The 20,497-nt window shown below is 40.6% G+C and overlaps 1 protein-coding gene across 2 annotated transcripts in view; it reads right to left on the minus strand.

The window, feature by feature from the left end:
* lhfpl4a (LHFPL tetraspan subfamily member 4a) overlaps positions 1 to 19,627 on the minus strand; it is a 329,222-nt gene extending 309,595 nt beyond the window's left edge. For both annotated transcript variants that reach the window (XM_063067680.1, XM_063067679.1), the window contains exon 1: positions 19,024 to 19,627. In XM_063067680.1, coding sequence (XP_062923750.1) covers positions 19,024 to 19,429 — 406 coding nt within the window. In that variant the 5' untranslated portion in view covers positions 19,430 to 19,627. The remainder of the gene's footprint in view (positions 1 to 19,023) is intronic.
* Positions 19,628 to 20,497: the final 870 nt, after the last annotated feature.

Consider the following 20,497-nt stretch of genomic DNA (forward strand, 5'->3'; position numbering starts at 1 on the left):
ACAGATGCTGGAAATCTAGTGCAACACACACAAAATTCTGGAGGAACTCAACAAATCAGGCAGCATCTATGGAGGGGAATAAATAGTCGGCGTTTTGGGCATTAAGTTAAAGCTGGTTGAAATTCAGAGCTCTTTTCTTGGGATTTTTTTATTGAACTAGAATAGGAAAAAATGAGTGTGGAAAGCTTGGAAAAACCCTGTGATGAGAGGAAATATATATACGACTTATTTTATAATCCACATGGAAATTTGATGCATTGCTTATTTTAAATTGGTTAATGCAAAAAGTTTTATGAAGATGACAGCATATCATTTAATGCTAATGCACTACTCCACTATGAGGGTTAGCTGTGCTCCTTTGATTGAACTCAATCAAAGACAATTTTCTATTCAGATATTTGTATGGAGGTCAGTTCAGAAGCTGCGGACAGTGTGTATGTATAATCTGTCTAATGAAGATTAATACTTGAAATGCCTTTACTAATAAATCAAGTATCTATTTCATTCCATGACTTCAATAATCAGTGCCTTATATCTGCCTACTCTCATTCTCATACCCACAGATGACTAATTGCAAGACAGTCAAATACAGTCAATTCCAGTTAATCGGGCCAATGATTACATCAGCGTAGCCGCTTATTTGTGATAACTCTTAAAGAACAAAAACTAATTAAGAAAATAGCTGAGATTCTGTCAATTATTTGAGACACCATGCTGCTTAATTGGGGCAAGAGACTGTTGCCAAACAGTTTCTAACTAGTGTTAGTCGTGTGGCCGTTAGACACTACACCATGCTTAGAGCAAACAGTTTTTAAGTAGTCTCACTTACGTGCGTTTGTGTTAAAAAAAGATTTTTGTCACTGGTATTTGGCAAGTAATAAATAATAAGACAATTCAGAATTGTTTTGCTCACTGATTCAAAGAATTCAGGCTTAGAGATGCCAGAAATGGCTGGGAATGAAAATGAAATGATTTCACTACTTCAGTAAGTTAGGAACTATGATGAATTTGAAGGAATCAACAATCATCTTGAATGTTACAATTAAAAAGACGATTTGGAGAATGTAATCATTGAAAGTACTGTATGAAGGCAGTCCATTATCTACACTAGGGGCCTTCACTGATTTTGTTCATTTACAGTCAATCAACAGATCATCGTACAAAGAATGTAGTCCTCCATCAGTAAGGACTTGGAACATAAACACAGTTTTATAGTACTGTAGTAGTTTTGATAGTGTTCTAATTTATCCCGTATTTTATTTAAATACATAATTTGTTACTCAGTTAAACAATAGTTTGTCTTTATTATACCTTTTTAACTATTTCCATGAAACTTTGGCTAACTGGGGCAGCGGCTTAATTGGGCCAAAATGTACCGGTGCTGATGTACAGAATCCACAGTTATTGAACAGGGAAATTTAAACTTCAGAGTAAGGGTGGGGAGATGTGCAAAATAAAGTTGGCTGGAACCATACATCTAGAAAACTAAGCAGTTTGAGAACCAGAATGGCAGTGGGAAACTAATATTCGGATGACTCAAAGATCACAATTTTTGCATTTTGTCTATGAATTCACTGCAAATTCTAGCATCTTGGCTAATACAAATCTCACAATCACCATCACAATTTTCAGTTGCTGTTTGTAGAAGCAGAATACAAACACAAATTGCTGCACTATTTACAACTCCTGATCAGGAGAACTCTTACCTGCTCTCTCATGTGACCAAACAACTCAATTAGTTGTACCAGACCATTACAAGTGATTCAGGACAACTATGCTTAACTCAATGTACAGTACACCTTCATTGAGTGTGATTACATAGGGTGGGGGCAAGTGCAGGGCAAATGGCTGAAATAAATTAACAGATTTTAAAAGTGGTTATAGATCTGAATGACAATTATGTCAACAAAGAGCTTTGGAACCTTAAATATGAGATCATTGGCTCAGTATCCTACAGATTCAAACATACTTCTTCAGATTTAAATCCACAGTAATTTTAAGCAAGAGAAAATCTGCAGATGCCAGTCATCCCACCCTGCAAAAACTCATTTCAGGGAGGTATCACCACCATTTCAGGGAGGTAGCACCCCCACCCTCCCGCAACACCATATCCTCCACCCCCCACCCCCCCCCCACCGGCCAGTCGGCCTCCAAGGATGTATGTAATACTTTGTTTAGTGATTTTGTCTAATCTGTAAACCAAATTGGGTGTATGCAGCAAATGTGACATTAAAATATGTGCTTATATTATGTTATACCATGTTTATTCTATTACAACTTTAAGCAAGTCTACAGAGAGTTTGGCCTCATCACGTAGGACATCAATAGCGTAGCTACTTAGCAGCTAGCCAGCTAGTTTAAATAACATTAGCTATGCTGTAATGACACCTGTTAAACTCACCTCAACATGTCTTTTACATTTTAACCCACCATGGGCAATAGAAAAGTCACTGTTGCAAACAGTGCAGCGAGCGACAATCATTTTTGAGGTCGACTGTAAAGCCCACCCACAGAGAAAACTGATAGGTCTACCTAGCAGGGGTCCCTAACATTTTTTGCACCGCAGACCGGTTTAATATTGACAATATTCTTGCGGACCGGCCGACCGGGGGCGAGGGTGTTAATCACGACCGGAATATAGGTGATAAGTCAATAGCATCATAACATTTTAAGTAACGTCTGGATATGAAACACACAGCGCATATTTTCCCCGTATGAACATATAAAATCATTGCAACGCACCAATATCGCTGAATCAGTGCGAGCCCTGGGCTTGTTTTCCTGCAACAAGACGGTGCCATCGAGGGGTGATGGGAGACAGCGATACTCAAAGGGGGTTCCTTATGTCCAGTCTATTCCGCAATTTAGTTTTCGTGGCATTCATTGCAGAAAACGCCGCTTCGCAGCGATATGATGTTGGAAATGGAAGCAACGTTTTCAGTGCTTTCGTGGCTATCTCAGGATATTCAGCCTTGACTTTGATCCAAAATGCCGGCAGAGATGTTATGTCAAACAAACTTTTCAGCCCACCGTCATTTACAAGCTCGAGGAGTTGATCTTCTTCGCGCTGACATGGATGACCTCGCGTGCGTTCAAGTTCAACAGTGACTGACAGGGAATAAGGAAAGATGCAAATGACTCATATCGTTTCATATCGCCACATCATATTGTTTCCTCGCGGCCCGGTGGTTGGGCACCACTCTTAGCACGAAGGGAGACCCATCAGGATGCTCGCTCTCCCTCTCCCGCTCAAAAAATTCTATTTCCGGGCTATTGTATATAATTTCCGGGCGTCAGGGAGCCACTATCGATATGCGGGAGACTCCCGGATCTTCCGGAAGAGGTGGGATGTCTGAGATGCTGGAAATCCAAGCAACACACACAAATTGCTAGAGGAGCTCAGCAGGGCAGGCAGCATCTATTCAAAACAATACAGTCAACAATTTGGGCTGAGGCCCTCCAGCAGGACTGTTGAAGTATACCGCTTTGAGCCCTGATCAAACTTACACTTCCATTTGGGCAGCACGGTAGTCCAGCAGTTAGCACAACACTGTTACAGTTGGGGGCGTCAGATTTTGCAGTTCATTTCTGGTGTCCTCTGGAGTACAGAGAAGTCTCTGAATGTCTACCAGATGGAATGCATGGGTTTTGCCTGAGTGCTCTGGTTTCTTCCCAGTCCAAAAATGTACTGGTTAATGAATCATTGTAAATTCTCCCATGATAAAGGCAGGATAAATCTGGGTGTTTGGGGTTTGCTGGAGTAATGTGGTTCAAATGGCTGGAGGGGCCTACTATGCACTGTATCTCTAAATAAAAAATGTTCTGTCCTTGTTGATAAATCATGATTATTCATTCTTTAGAATTTTAATAATTCTATTTTCATTATCCTGCATCCTTAAAATTTGCCTGCATATTGTAACCTACCTTTTCAAAATTATCAATAGATAATAATTCAAGTTTGCACTTAGCAAAATAATCAATTTCACTAAAAATCTATATCATATTTCTACTGCCTTTGCATCAGTTGCCAATGTCAGAGTCTGACTAACTACTTGGAGATGTTAACATAACTTTCCACTCCAGTTGCTTGAGGAATTCCTCAGAACATTGAATAGGTTTTCAATGAATAAAATATAGCATTAAATCTGAGAATAGCATCTTTCTGTACTTTACTCTCTTCTGAAAATATGTCGGGCAAGTTACACAGTATCTGATATTACTACACTGATTCCGTGTTACAAATGAAAGAAATGCCAAACATCTAGCTGGGCTGACAAACTGTTACAGATGGATGATCATTGCTTAAGAAAGTGATAATGAAAGGTGCGCAAACATAGTCAAATCTGTAACGGAGAAATAAAACAAGCATACTTCATGCCTGGTATTGGGTACTGATCACTTCAGTCAGCTGTTGAGGTATCACTTTACCAAATGTTAAACAACAGATTGTTCACAAATGGGAGGTGTTTATTGCTTTGGAAAAAGTGTTCAGTTACTGAAACCAGATACTGAGAACATTGGTATCTTGTTCAGTATAGTGGGACAGAAGATTCTTTAGCTTATTGCCCTCAGAAAGATACAGTTCTATAAACATTTATTCATAATATATACAACATAAATACATACAGTGGATTCCAGTTAATTGGGGCACTAGTACATTTTGGCCCAATTAGATGAAGTTTAATGGAAATACTTAAAGAAGTATTAAAAAAGACAAATTACCTTTTAATTGAGTAACAAATTATGTATTTAAAAGAAGTACAGGACAAATTAGAACACTACCAATTGTACTACAGTACTATAAAATTGTGTATTAGTTCCTAATTGCTATTGATGAAAGAATGGTGCAGCTAACAGACCAAGCTTCTGAGCATTCTGTCACCCAAATCTTCATTTTAATTGTACTATTCAAGATGATTGTTGATACCTTCAAATTCTGCATAGTTCCTAACTTGTTAAAGTAGTGAAATGGTTTCATTTTTACTCTCATCCGCTTCTGGCATCTCCAAGCCTAAATACTTACAAACCGCAGTGAGCAAAACAGTTCTGAATTGTCTTACTGTTTATTTCTTGCCAACTATCACTGACAAAAATCACTGCTTTTTGAACACAAATATGCAAGTGATGCTATTTAAAAACTGGTCGCTCTCAGCTCAGTGCTGACAAACTGTTACAGATGGATGATCATTGCTAAAGGAAGTGAATACGAAAAGGGAATAAACATAATCAAATCTGTAACAGAGAAGTAAAACAATGCTTTATGTCTAACATTTGGTTTAAATCACTTTAATTAGCTATTGTTTTGTTACATAATGCTAAACACGGCCAGTGGAGAGGCCACAACTGCAGTATTGTGCATGATGTTGGTCTCCTTATTTAAAAAGGATACTAATGTATTAGAAGCAATTTTAGACCAATAATCAGAATGAGTGACTTATTCTTTGATGAAACTTTGGAAAGCAAAAGCTTGTGCCCACTGAAGCTCAGAAGAGAGTGACGTGTTTTGAACTATCCTAGGGGTCGATCAGAAAGTATGTTTCCATCTGAGGGATTGTTTCAAACTAGGAGTCACTCTTTAAAAATAATGGGTCTCCCATTTGAGACAGAAATGGAGCAAAAATTATTTCTTGTTGAGGGCTGCAAGACTTTGGAACTCTCTTCCTCAATGGGAAATGGAGGCAGAGTCTGTGAGTATTTGTAATGGATAGGGAGATAGATTTTTGATAAGCAAGTATGTGAAAAATTACTGCCGGTAGACTGAAACATGGAATTGTGGTTAAAATCAATTCACCCATTATCTTATTAAATGACCAAACAGCTCAAGGGGCTAACAGTCCTACTCATGCTCCTATTTTGCATATTCATATGTAAATTCGTAATCACCTTGAAGATGTCCTAAATAAACCTCAGCTTTTAAAAGTGAAACAAACATGGTTTCTCTGCCTTGGAGTCTGGGTGCCTCACTGGAGGACAGCTGAATAGGGTCAACAATCACGCTTGAGAGAATCACGCATATTCCAACCAATTAGTGTTTCTTTGTGGTTTTATTTAACTCCCATCCTTTCGTCTCTGTCTTGTCAAATCTTGACGAAAGTGCAGGTGATGGCAAAGCTCTCTGTTTACTTTAGTCCACATTCCAGAATAGAAAGTTACAATTTAGATTGATGCTACAAAGGAGTGGTATAAGTTGAGTATTAAGTTTCTTCTTCTGAGCTGCAATGATGGCTAAGATTTCAGTTTGAGAGTTTTAATTAGCGGCCCTGTTGGCCTAGTGTTTATTATTTTTGTCCTTTTGCTTTGTACAGATCTTATTAAAATACAGTGAACTGTTCATTCTTTCGCTTTGTCTCTCCCTGTGCACCGGGGCCATCACTGAACACTGTGTCAAAAAGGAGCATTGCCAATAACCCCTATCTACCGTCTCTTAAGTTAGATAAAATGCTGGATGCGGAACAACATTGCAATCACATCTGCAGTTTGATTTCTTTATCATTCTGCCGGGGTTTTGGCAAGAAGTGTAAGTTCACAGAATGTCAATGATATGAAAACACCAGATGGAAGAGGAGCTCCAAAAAAGAGAGCAAAATTTCAAGGTGGGTAAACAGAGAGAATGGAGGTTCAACCAATTGCTTGAATTAAACTGAATATTCAAACACACTTTTCAATTACATTTCATGAACAGAATAGATCCTGCATTTGCTGGAGATCTTGAGCAACACACACCAAGCATTGGAGGAACTCAGGAATTCAGGTACTATCGAAGGAGGGGAATAAACAGTCAATGTTTTGAGCGGAGACCCTTCTTATGTCATGATGAATGGCTGTGGCCTGAAATACTGACTGGTTTTTCCCAGCATAGATTTTGCCTGGCTTGCTGAGTTCCTCTAATATTTTATGTGTGTTGCTTCCAATTACATTTGTGGCCATTCACATGAACTGGAAGATGCTACAGAAGTCACAGGAAGCAGGGAAACACGCAGGAGACCAGAGGAGAGGCAGAAGGTGAACACAATACTTTTTGTTCACGCATTCAGCTGGTGTGGACATAAATCAGCCTTTATTATCCATGTAGAATTTGTCAATGATCTGTCCCACGCATCCAACAATCTTTTTGATCCCCCCTATCATCAGGAAGGAGGTACCGTAGCATTAGGACAAGTACTGCTGCGTTAGGAAACAGCTTCTTCCCCCAGGCCATAAGACTACTGAACTCCCTGTCAACACCCAGGTCTCATCACACACGAAGCCCTAGTAGTGTTATACTTTTACTTTGTAACATGTGTCACAAATACACATTATATGTAAATTTCTTTCTGGTAATATTACTTTATGTGTGTGTTGTATGTACTGTGTTGTGCACCTTGGTCTGGAGGAGTGTTGTTTCATGTGGTGGTATACAGGTGTACAGTTGAATGACAATAAACTTGAACTGACTTTGAATGACTTAAATCCAAGGGTGTCCTGCAATAAGTTAACAAGTTAAGTTCCAGATGTTCTGGAACTACAAATTGACCAGAAGAAGCAAAAGGGAATAGATTTCCTTCCCAGACACAGTTTAGTGGCATTCTATGGTCATCATGACTGACACAACAATTTATTCTTGATTTACTTAATTAATTCAAATTACCCCTGGTGGGATTTGAGCTGGTGTCACTAGGCGATTAGTTGAGACCTGTGGATTACTAATCCATCCTGCAACAGAACAACTGTACTAGCCTGCCCTTTAAAGTGACAAAAAATGATAATGCAAAGGAAATAAAAGACAAGTAAGGAGCTAAATGGTGTCTCTGGAGAATCTGCAAATGACAAAGACAGGATCATTAACATTCTTACTTTCTGATAAAATGAGAGCTCTCTAAAGTGTCTGATTGAAATGTTGTTTCACAAACAACTGGAGGCTGAAGGGACAAAGGTAAGAGAGGCATTTGGGACAGAGAATTAAGATGAAAGGATCCTTGTTACATCTTATTTCGTTTCATCGAGCAGCAACTCCCATGCAACCGCAGGAGTTGCAACTTTTCCTCTCACCTCCTCCAATCCCATTATTGATGCCACGGTAGTGTAGCAGATGATGCAATGCTATTATGGTTTGGGGCATTGCAGTTCAAAGTTCAATTCTGGTGCAATCTGTAAAGAACTTGTACTTTCTCCCTGTGGCCACATGGGTTTCCTCTGGGCTGCTGTGGTTTCCTCCCACAATCCAAAGACGCACTGGTTAGTTGATTAATTTGTCATTGTAAATTGTTCTGTGATTAGGCTAGAGTTAAGTAGTTGGATTGCTGGGGTCATTGGGCTGGAAGGGCCTGTTTTGCACTGCATCACAAAAGTAAATAAATAAACAACCATGGACCCAAACACGCTTTCCAGGTGAAGCAATATTTTACTTGTACCTGCTTCAATATATTACCATATATTTGTTGCTCACAATTGATACGGTATTTGGATTGGAGAGACCAAATGTGCATTGGATAATTACTCTTCAACATATCCTTATTCAATCTACAAGAATAATATGAAGGTTCCTTTTGTAATTCTCAGTACTACTCTCCCCCCAGCCTCTAACCTCAGGCTCCTGCATTTTTCCAACGATGTTTAACAGAGGATGAGATACAGTACCTCATCTTTCATTTGGCTAGTTTCCTATCTCCATAATCTATTCAGTAGTTTATGATCATAACCAACACCCCATTCCTTCCAAACTGCAGGCAATGTTAATTAATAGGTCTTTTGTCATTTGTACATATCCTAGGCCATCGTCTGTTTCTTACTATCTCATTATAGCTTCTTTTGCCTGCACCCTTATCCACTTCGTAATTTTAAAAATGTACATCACTTCATTTTGTTCTTTCCTCTTCCATTTTTGTGCTTCTGTGCTTATTTAAGCATAATTATATTTGCAAATTTTCCACATATACAGTAACTAAGGATCACAAATAAGAAATGTTGGCTCTGTTCTGGTCTCCATAGTACTGCCCAAACTCTTGTATAATCCTGTTATTGTCCGTCATAAGTTTAGATTTACAGCATCTATGAGATGTTGTATTTTCAAAACTACATCTGTATTATTCACTTGACAACAAAACCACTTTTACTGTTGGCTCAACTATCTGCTCATCAGTGTGTACATTATACGCTTACTTTCATGCAAACAATCTGGGACTATTGATTCAACATTTCACCAAATCCAGGAAAACAAATGCAAGAAGGTTCATATTTAATGATACCTCACACGACATTAAAATTATTCAGAGGAGGATTCAGATAATACACCTCAGTCTTCATCACTGGAACATAAGTAGAAAATTGAAGCTAAGATCTACATAAACTACAAATTCCAATGGAATAGTTAGGGAGGCTCTATTGCTCTTTTTTATGTACAATGGAATCAAATTAAGCTAATGATTTATTTCCGGCAAGTTGGAGGTCAATTATGATGAATTTATATTTTAAATGTACACATCTTTGATCAAATCCAGTTGAGGATTGCAATGAAACAAATCGGGGCAGTATGATTGCATAGTGGTTAGCATAATGCTTTACAATACAGAAGACTGGGGTTCAATTCCCACTGCTGCCTGTACAGAGTTTGTATATTCTTCCTGTGACCGTGAGGTTTTCTCACGGTGCTCCAGTTTCCTCCCATTGTCCAAAGAAGAACCGGCTGGTAGGTTAATTTGTGATTATAAATTATCCCATAATTAGGCTAGGATTAAACTGGGAAATTGCTGTGTGGCATGGCTCGAAAGGTAGGACAGGCCTGTTCCACACAGTATGTCAATCAATAAATACAATAATAAGTGGCATTATATGTTTCATTAACATGACTACAAAACTCAATTAATAAGAAACAAATTTCCTCATAGATGGAAATGATTTACAATAAACTGCTTGCTGTTCTAGTAGAAACCTATTCAGTAATCTCTTTCAAAGAGATATGGATAAATATTTGAAAGCAAAGTCATTAGCCTGTATGTGTAATTCCAGCAACACACATCAAAGTTGCTGGTGAACGCAGCAGGCCAGGCAGCATCTGTAGGAAGAGGTGCAGTCGACGTTTCAGGCCGAGACCCTTCGTCAGGACTTGTGTAATTCCAAGTAGGGACCAATGCCTCTAATACTTCAGGTAAGTAAGCTGAATCTGGAGTTCAAACTTGCTTCAATGAAATACCTCACATTCCCTGCCCTGGTAGAGCTTCATCCTTGACTGACAAAGGCAAACATGACTAAATAGCAAAAGACAGAAGTAAGGCACAAAACTTTAATTGTGGCCTGGACCACTGATGAGAAAGTATTTACATTTTTATTAGATCTGTTTGCTTTACAAGACAGGTTCCTGAGGTCACCTTTTAAACTTCATAGTTTTAACACAGACAGTTCCCTGGTGAGCTGGGTACAGTGTAAAACAGAGGACCTCACTCCACTCTGGCAACCTTTGCTATGCTCAGTAGTTCAGTTCATCTCGGCTGTTAAAGATGAATTGCAGATTACTTATTTTTGGAACAAAGGAGGACTTCATCAAATTAATTGATGAATATAAAATTGCATGAGCATGCAATCTATTTTCATGGCAGAAAGATCAGTAACAATGGTTATAAATTTATTTACTTGTAGAAGGTTTAAAAGAGAGTTGGAGAAAGTTTTTTATTATTAAGAGTGATCTGCAACTCACTGGCTGCACAGATTCTAAAGCTAGAAACAGTAATTACATTTACAATACACATGAAGTACCATAAACTCTAATGCAATGGATTGAGAAATGAAAAGTTGGACTAGTATAAATAACATTATCAATACATTGACATGAGGGGATGGATGGTTTCCTTTTATACCAAACAACAAAAAATACATGATGAAGAGATTGTGCAGATGGTGGAAACCTAGAGAAATACACACAGAATGCTAGAGGATTACAGCAAGACAGGTAGCCCCATTGCAACTGCTTTTCTGCTTTAAAAACTCTCTTGCACAGGTCGCCTGAATTTGTTGGATATGACAGACAACCAAGAAATTGCTGTTTAAGAGGCTGCTAAATAAACACATGGATATAGTAGGAAATGGAAGGATATGGATCACACACAGGCAGAAGAGATTCAGTTTAATTTGGGATCATGTTCAGCATGGATATGGTGGGCTGAAGGGCCAGTTCCTGTGCTGGTCCATGTTCTCTTCTTTGTTAAAACACAGTTTTACTGATCATTTCTGTGTCGAAATCCTGCATCTCCCTATCAACAGTCAGATCCATGTTCAGCAAGTCCTGGGGGCTGGGCCCAAAGGTTAAATTTGTGATCACGAGCCCTGTGGCAAAGTCCAAAGTTAGAGGCCCAAGGCCTGCGAGTCTGAGAATCTGGGGCCAAGGACAAGAGGCCTGGAGGTAGCCTGTCCTGGGGTTGGAAGCCTGACTAAATCTGAGTGTGTGTGTGGGATGGATGGAACAGGGGCTTCTGGTTTGTTTTGTTGTTGCTGCTTGTGTTGTTTGCCGATCATTGTAAGTATACTATATTTGGGCTGAAATGTTTTGTGATACTTTTGGCCCGTCCCTGGTTGTTAACACAAATGAGGCATTTCACTTTATGTTTTGACGTACATGTGATAAATAAATCTGAATGTGAATCTGAAACTCCACCCACAGAAGTCTGATATTCCACTCATTGTGTCACAGTGGCGGGGGCATTGGGAGCAAGGGTGGACCCAAATGCAAGATGCATCTTGTGAGGTTACTTAGATTTAGTTTATTGTTCGATACCAGGAGAGCAAGGCAGGAGCAGGAATAGTGATCTGGACAAGGACTCAGGCCTACGACTAGGCTGGGACTAGGGGTCTGGGCTTGGACTCGGAATCGGATCCCAGAACTAGAGGCGACATGAAGAGGCTAGAGTATGGACTCCAAGCCAGAGACTGGGCAAGGACCCAGTACCTGGGTCTTGCCTCGGGCTTGGACCCCAGAACCAGGCAAGGACATGACATGGGCTAGGGAGAGGAGGAACATGGGAACACAGAGCCTCGGTCTCAGGAAAGCAAGTACATGAAACCATGGATACATACACAGAACACAGAGTCCAGACCCTTCCTTGGGTACAGGACATAGGGCCGGGACTCATGACCCTCCACGGGGCAATGGCAAGACGTCCTGACTTACCCCACGGAGGCGAGGACAAGACAAGACAGAACGTGACCCCCCGCAGGGCAACGGCAAGATGGCCTGACCTACCCCATGGATGCGAGGACAAGACAAGACAAGACATGACTCCCCGCAGGGTAACGGCAAGACGGCCAGACTTACCCCCACAGAGGCGAGGACCAGACAAGACAAAATATGACCCCCCGTGGAGCAACAGCAAGACGGCCTGACTTACCCCATGGAGGCGAGGACAAGACAAGACAAGACCAACATGAATGAACACCAGAAAGTACCTATCTAGCTCCGGCGACGGAACTAGACCGAAGTGCAGGCGGGGGCTGCAGATGAGGGCTAGAGGCGAGAGGGGCAGAGAAGGGATTCAAACAAGGGGGTAGGACAGGAATCACAGACCGCTGGGACCAGGACTTGACTTGGTGCTTGAATGCCGCCAGGGCCAGGACTTGACTTGAAACTTGAATGCCCCCGGAGCCAGGACTTGACTTGGAGCCTCCGGGTAGCGGCGAGCTCTCGACTCGACCCTGGAACAGTAGACAGCAGTTCTTGATTCTCTCCGGCGGGTTAACTGACGGACCCACCTTGATGAGGAAACTTTGCAGGCTCGCTTTGGCGAGGTAACTGGACAGGGTTGCTCTGGTGAGGAAGGGCGAGTTACCGGCACTCGCTTCGGCAGAGACTAGGCTTGCTCCGGCCAGATGACATTGGCATGCTGACACTTTGCAGATGCTCCCGCCCCGAACGGCTGAAAGCCGGAGACTATAAACTACCAGTTCAGCCCAGTGTTAATTGCCTCTAATCACCAAAGTCGAGGGACACGGGAAAACAGGGAATCAACGGTCCGGATCGTAACATAAACAACCTAAATTTAAAGGGACCCCGATCCGGACCATGACACAATGCCATTAATATTTGCGCATGCACCCTACATACCCCAAGCACCATGTTTTCATCTATAATAAGAACTGCACAATGCTAACAACTATAAACTATGCTCCTTTATCTTAAGTCTTGCAAGAAAGTTTAGCACATTTTGAAGAATGCAGATCAGAAATTTTCACTCTTAAAAGTTATGGGAAACCACATTCATAGCAACTGAAATGTAATTGAAGGTCGCAATTTACTTCACTTTCTAGTGTTGCATTAGTGCAATCAGACTGAATAGAATGCTATGGCCTTTGTGGGATATCATACAGTTTTCAGTCTTACTACAGCTTCATCTTGGCTTTATTCATTACTGCCAAATCATATCTGTGACAACTTTATCATGCCCTGATAGAGTTTGGGGTCTATTTGGAGCTGGTTTCTAACCAATGGCTAGATTTGACGAAACAGTGAATGATAGGCAGATCTCTCTAGCTGCCGAGCCCAGAACTAGAGTCAAAGACTCAAGATACACTCAGTGGCCCATCCACTTCACGGTTTGACATGTTGTGCATTCAGACATACTCTTCTGCACACTACTGTTGTAGTGCATTGGTTTTTAAAGCCACAGTCACCTTCCTGTCTGGCCATTCAACTCTGACCTCTCTCATCACCAAGGTGTTTTTGCCCACAGAACAGTCACTCACTGCATATTTTTGTTGTTTTTCAAACCATTCACTGTAAACCCCAAAGACTGTTGTGTGTGGAAATTCCTAGAGATCAACTGTTTCTGAGGTACTCAAACCACCCCATCTGGCACCAACAATCATTGCACTGTCAAAAAGTCACTTAGATCACACTTCTTCATTTGTTGATCTGAACAAGAAATGAACTTCTTGACCTGTTCTGCATGCTTTTATACATTGATTTGCTGCCACACAATTGACTGATTAGATATTTGCGTTTATTAGCATGTCTACAGGTGTACCTAATAAAACGGCCACTGAGTGTACATGGTTGGCCAACATGAACTGAAATTTATTTTCTCAGAATGATGTGAAAACTTGGAATGTTAAATACCAATGGTTCATTATTGCTCAATAAATGCTCATATTCAGGGCTTAGATCAACAGATTTTGGAATGGAAGAGAATGCGGTCTGGTGATAGAGAAGCTCCAAGTTTGGTAAAGTAGCCAATGAAATATAGGCCATGAGATGTAGATCAGAATCCGGCCATTCAGCCCATCAAGTCTGCAAATCTTACTGAGGGGCTAAGCATACTCAAGACAGGCTTCTCTAATAAAATTAAAATGAAGTAAAGTGCAAGAAAAATGGGAATGAAGATAGGAAGAACAGGATATTTAAAAAAAAATATTCAGATGTCATTCTATTTTATACATTTTTTCTTTAGTTCGTAATTACAGTAAAAATGTTGCTGATGCTTTTATTGTTAATGCCGATATATGAATGTTATCCTAATTTTTTGCAGCCATCTGTTTTTCCAGGAACTGATTTCCTTCTCCATCCACAACAATGTAACTAAATTTTGAAATAATTCGCTTTTCTCACTGAGCATTTTAAACCACATTTTCTTCCAACTTTGGTGCATTAGTAGAGCTACTAGGACTTGATGTTTCAATCCCTATGGTAAGTTGGCACTCTCGATGTTGGCAGTGGGTGTGGAGTGGTGACAAGGAGGGAGGGTAGGTACGTCATCGAGGTCATCAGGTGGGCACCCTCCCTCTTTGACGTTTCGTTGATAAGCCCACGACGTCTCCAGAGGGCTCAACGGTGCTACCTGGCGTCCCAGATACACCCCCCTCAGTTCCATACCCTCCTGTCTTCATCTTGCAGCCCAGTTGTTGTCTTTCCTTTTAATCCAAATCCAATTGCTGCTTTCTTCTGCTGTGTTTGACAAGGACTTGATTGCTTGTTGGAGGGAGTGACCCCTCACCCCCATCTTCTTCAATAGACTGGTTGTAGATGTAGCAACGAATCCCCTTCAACCCACTTCTGCAGGGAAAATCTTGGTCTTCCAGCCATTCTGGGCAGCTTCAGTTGCCAGTACAGAGTACTTGGTCTTTTTCCTCTCATAAGCTTCTTCGACACCATCTTCCCATGGTACTGTCAATTGCACAATGTAACTAAATTTTGAAATAATTCTCTTTTCTCACTGAGCATTTTAAACCACATTTTCTTCCAACTTTGGTGCATGAAGATAAAAGCAGAAAATACTGGAAATGCTCAGCAGGTCAGGTAGACTCTGTGGTAGGAAAATGTTTAATGTTGAAGAGCATTCATTTGAACTAAGATAAATGGGAAAAATGTTTCCAGCAATTTTTCTTTTAAATTTGGGATTTCCAGAATCTGCAAGTTTTTTTTCCTTTGGTATTTATTTACCTTGTTTAGAGATACAGTGTAGAGTAGGCTCTTCTGAGCCACGCCACCCCTGCAACCCTCAATAACCCTGGTTTAACCCTGAACCAATCATAGGACAATTTACAATGACTAATTGACATTGTTCCAGGACATCATTGGACTGTGTAAGGAAACCAGAGCACCCAGGGAAAGCCCACACATTTCATGGGAACAATGTACAGAGGACACTGTAATTGAACTCTGAACTATGATGCCCCAATCTGTAATAGTGTCACTCTAACCACTGTGCTACAATAGACAATGCTTAATGGATACAGAATGAGGATACCCATTTAAAACTCGGCAGAGATTACACATTACTCTTTGCATCCAGTGTTACTGCAGAGCTTCCAGCCTCACTAGCTTGACATGAAAGAATGGCAATAGAACAGCAATGAAAATTCTTCAGTTTTCCCAAAGAAAAGATGCTTTTGATCTGACTGCAGTGAAACATAACAATAACCAAAGTGATACTATGGCTAGATATAACCAACCTGCGTGGTTATGTAGACAATGCAAAACTACTTTTTATAACGACAATGGTTTGAAATTATGTCTTCAGCACTCGCTGTCTTCGGTTGGAATTACAGTATGCTCCTCTGTTTCAATAAATGGGTGAACTGATCTGCTAAAATGATGGAATGGAGTTTCCAACAGTGGTATTCATCATTCATATACAATTATATGGCAAAATATTAGATTTGAAGTCAAACAGTTGCAATGTAGACTTAATAATTTTGCTAAACAATAGGTGAAATATTTGTTTTGGTCAAACTTTTTGAATAGAAGAACCACAATGATTTAAAAGAATAAACACTTTAATTTGTGAATCTCAATGCTGTCTTCATATAAAGGCTAATTAACGTAACACCTATTGTAACCAATACATTCATCTTTGAGTAATAGTAGGAGTTAATAAGATAAGCTTAGTTATAAAAGGGAAAGATGCAGTCGGGGGAGAGAACAGTTAGAAGCCATTGGGGAAGTGTATATTTAGGAATGAATTTTTTTGAGTCAACTTTTTGTCCAAATTATATAATTGGAAAAGCATTACAATTTTAAGCTCATAGGAGGTAATGTAGGTATATTTTTAAGTTATCAAAAGCTAGCTTTGAATTAACCTACAAACTTAGTACACAGTTTCTGGTGCATAGGAAGAAAGTATTCATTTCAACAGGTTTGCATTTATGAGTCACTGAGACTTTTACCACTCCTTCCCATCTGAGTTCAGCAATAGGTTTTCTATTCCTTTAAGCCTGGAGTATCTAGCTTCTTCTAACCATACATCCAGCTTACTCAACTCATTTACTCCTTGTGGTACAAAGTTCCAAATTCAAAAGTCCTGCTGATAAGGATGTTCTTCTCACTTCTTTATTGCCACAGAGAGCTGTGGCGACCGAGTCATCGCATAGATCAATGGGAGATCGGTAGGTTGTTAATTAGCAAGGGTGTCAAAGGTTACAGGGGGAAGGCAGGACAATGGTGATAATAAACCCGCCACGATGGTATGGTGGAGCAGACTTGATGTGTTGAATGGCCTAATTCTGCTCCTATGTCTTATATATATTATAACATGACCATCTTATATTCATACCTCCTAGTTCTGATCTTCACAGCATGATGAAACCATTTCATGATCTTAAAAGCCTCTACCACATCCTTGTCCAGTTCATCCCTTTCTATAGAAAGAATCTCAGTTCTTTGACATTTTCTGAACAACCAGGCCTCATGTCATCCTAGTCATGCTTTTTGCACTTTCTCCAAAGTCCTTATGTTCCCTTTTGTGTAATATGGAAGCTGAATTCCTTTATGCAATTTAGAATCTTTCCAACTGTAGCAAAAGACAGATTCATAGCTTATTTTAATTACAGAAAGAGATGGATCAAGTCTTTTTCATCTACCTTTTCCATTAAGGTTTTCGAGTCTTCCTCAAGATCACGACATTATTGGTACACTGATGGAACTACCACTGTAAGGGAATACTAATAGTAATCAGAAAAGCCTTTTCTTAGAGCCATTGATGGTATTTTGGTAGTAATAACAGCTACCAGACCTGCACTCCCTGAACCTACATTTTTATCTTTGCTATTCAAAGACAATGCCAAGGAATAATACCAACACCCCACCAAATGGCTTAAAACATAAACCCATAAAATGCACACATGCGGCAAAACTTCTCGAATCTTTTCTCCGCCATGAACAGCTCTCACAGCGCGATATTTCCAAGGGAGACGTGTTTCTAAACTCAAAGCAGCTCAGTGGGCCAATATTTTGGGCTCATTAAGCCTCTTATTTCATGAACTAAAATTAAAGCCATGCAAATATGAAAAGAGGATTTAGTAGTCATGTAAGTGGCTTGGGTTTTAGCTGGCTATACTGATTCAATAATGGAGACTCTATTCCGCTTCACAAGAACGAGGAAATGCGAGATCTACTCTTTGAAAGCGGAGGCTCAGAAGAATACAATGAATTTAGAATGAGTTGTGTCCTTTCATCTCAGTTCACCGACACACTCAAACCACCGTGCTGTAATAATTGTGCTCACGCCGAAATGAGTTATATTGAGAAACGCAAATTACCGTGAAGAGAGAGGAGGGGGGATAAAAAAAATGCCATTCTGCAGAGTTATACCTTACGGTCGATCTTTCTAAAATCAGCCTATAACTAATTATTTGCATAAAAGCTTTGTAATACTCCCTATCGTTGTTCTTCATTCCAGCGAGATTACTTGCCACTATCACACTCCTCATTAATACATATGAACAATGAGCGACCCTTAGCTATAAAAATAACTATCCGTCTCCCATGCCTGGTTTGGCAATCCTTTTATTAGTAGTCTGTTTCGGTCCTACTGGTGAATTAACTCATTGGCAACCACGGCAAGTTCAATCGCCGCCGTCCTCAGGTCTGTTGATTCTGGAGATTACACGGGAACAGAGACAGGGATCAACATTTCGTTAAAGAACCTTTTTTTTGGCAGTGCCATCCGTCAGTAATCTGCGCCTCGCAATTACTTGCCTTGTTGACCCATGGCCACAATATAACTGAAGAATACTACAGCATTCAATACCGTGCAGTCAGCGCATGTGATGTGATGTAAGATACTTCACAGACTCAGCGATGTTCAGCTCTCGGATAAGGATATTATTCAAGTCATAACGCCAAACAAGCTCCAGTACCTTACGATCCACCACATTAACTTCGGATTGCATTCCAGTCACTCACCACTGGAGCCCTGGAATTAGTCAATGTTAACCATCCTGCATTCTATCGCCACCTTTAATCATTGCACTACATGTTATATAACGTAGCACACGTCCCAGAAGACCCTCTCGAATTAATAGCAGTTAGGGGATAAGATGTGGTACTAGGTGGGAGATAGTGGGACGCTATTATCCCCTGGTATGAAGGCTGCTCTGGGTTATGGCAGTGGATACTTTATGCTGCGAGGCCATTTGACCCGCAGTCAAAGCGTTGAATTCTGCCTTTTCTCTCTAGCTTTTATACTTACAATGGCATATATATCCACATACATAGTCAGAAGTGTAATCGACTCTGCATGTATACAAAGCGCGCGCAAACACACACACGCATCGCTCAGCCCCTACCTGCCAGGAGCTGCATCCAGGCGCAGATCTTGTAAACGGTGGCCGTGTTGCAGAAGAAGAACAGGGCGAAGCAGGCGATGCAGCCCAGTATCAACACCATGGACAGCAGCACGAAGAATGCCGCCGCCTTGAAGGCACCCGACGGGATGCTGGAGAAGTCGGAGAAGGTCCCCTGGCATATTAAATCCCGGCTGTTTAAACCCGTCCCGATGCAGTAATGGAAAAGGCCGAAGTAGCCAGCGTAGGGAGTGCTGACACTGTCCCCGATCCAGTAAGGCTGGATGAAAACCACAACGTTAATGATCGCGAAGCAAATGGTGAAGATGGCCCACAGTACGCCGATGGCTCTGGAGTTACGCATGTAATTGTCATGGTAGATTTTACAGGCTTCCTGTGAAGGCAACATCTTTTCCTCCCTCCTCGGTAGTTCCTTGGCACAAATGCAGGACCCAACCTTTACATCAATCCCTGTAATCCCATTCAGCGCGGACACCTTTCCCCGATCATTATAAACCTGCTATGTGATGGAAGTGCTCCATCTTTCCAGCTGCTCTCTGCCCGTTCCTCTCCCTTTCTCCCCTCTTCCTCTTTCTCTTTCTCTCTTTCTCTCTCTCTCTCTCTCTCTCACTCTCTCTCTTTTTCTCTCTCTCTCCCTCTCTCCGGCTTTCACTGCGCGCTCTCGACACGCTGGCTGCTTGGGGAATGCGCGTCACCGAAGCAATGCAGCCTTACTGGGAATATTTCCCAGCAGTCAGCACTCTGAGTATGTGACGATAAGGATGCTAAATGAGATTGAATTGAACCAGTTCACGATAAAGCTGAAACATTTTTAATGAAACACTGTAATGATTTGCCAATTGCTATTTAACTATATCTTCACTAGCTTGCTCAATGGGTCAAGATGACTTGGCAGATATATGGGCACAGAGTTCAGTGAGGAAATATAAGTGTGTAGGTCTTTGTCAAAGCTCCCAGAGCTAATCTCATACATGTCCTTGGAACATATTTGTCATTTACCCAAAGTAACTTGGGAAATAGTTTAGCAAGTTAATGGACAGAGAGTTATAAGTCCAATTTTATTTTCTTTTTTAAAATAAATTTTGTTCAGTTCAATTAGGTGGCATAGGATATACTAAATTCCAAAACAAAAGAGATTCTACAGATTCTGGAAATCCAGTGAAGCACACACAAAATGCTGGAGGAGCTCAACAGATCACGCAGCACCCATGGAAATAGACAAACAGCTGATGCTTCAGGCTGAGATCCTTCTTCAGGACAAATTGCATACCTACCAACCTGAGAAATGTTAAGTAGAATAAGAAAAGGTGTGATGAGACTCATATGAAGACATAGAGAAGCTTATGCTCTTATTATTTCCTTCTGACGGTCAATAGTGTAATTATTGCTGAATTTTTCAGTATCTGTGGGGCCATCAGTGACAAAAAACTCAGCTGGAATAGCTATATAATGCCAA

The sequence above is a fragment of the Mobula hypostoma genome, chromosome 15 (genome assembly GCF_963921235.1).
Source record: "Mobula hypostoma chromosome 15, sMobHyp1.1, whole genome shotgun sequence".
Lineage (NCBI taxonomy): Eukaryota > Metazoa > Chordata > Chondrichthyes > Myliobatiformes > Myliobatidae > Mobula > Mobula hypostoma.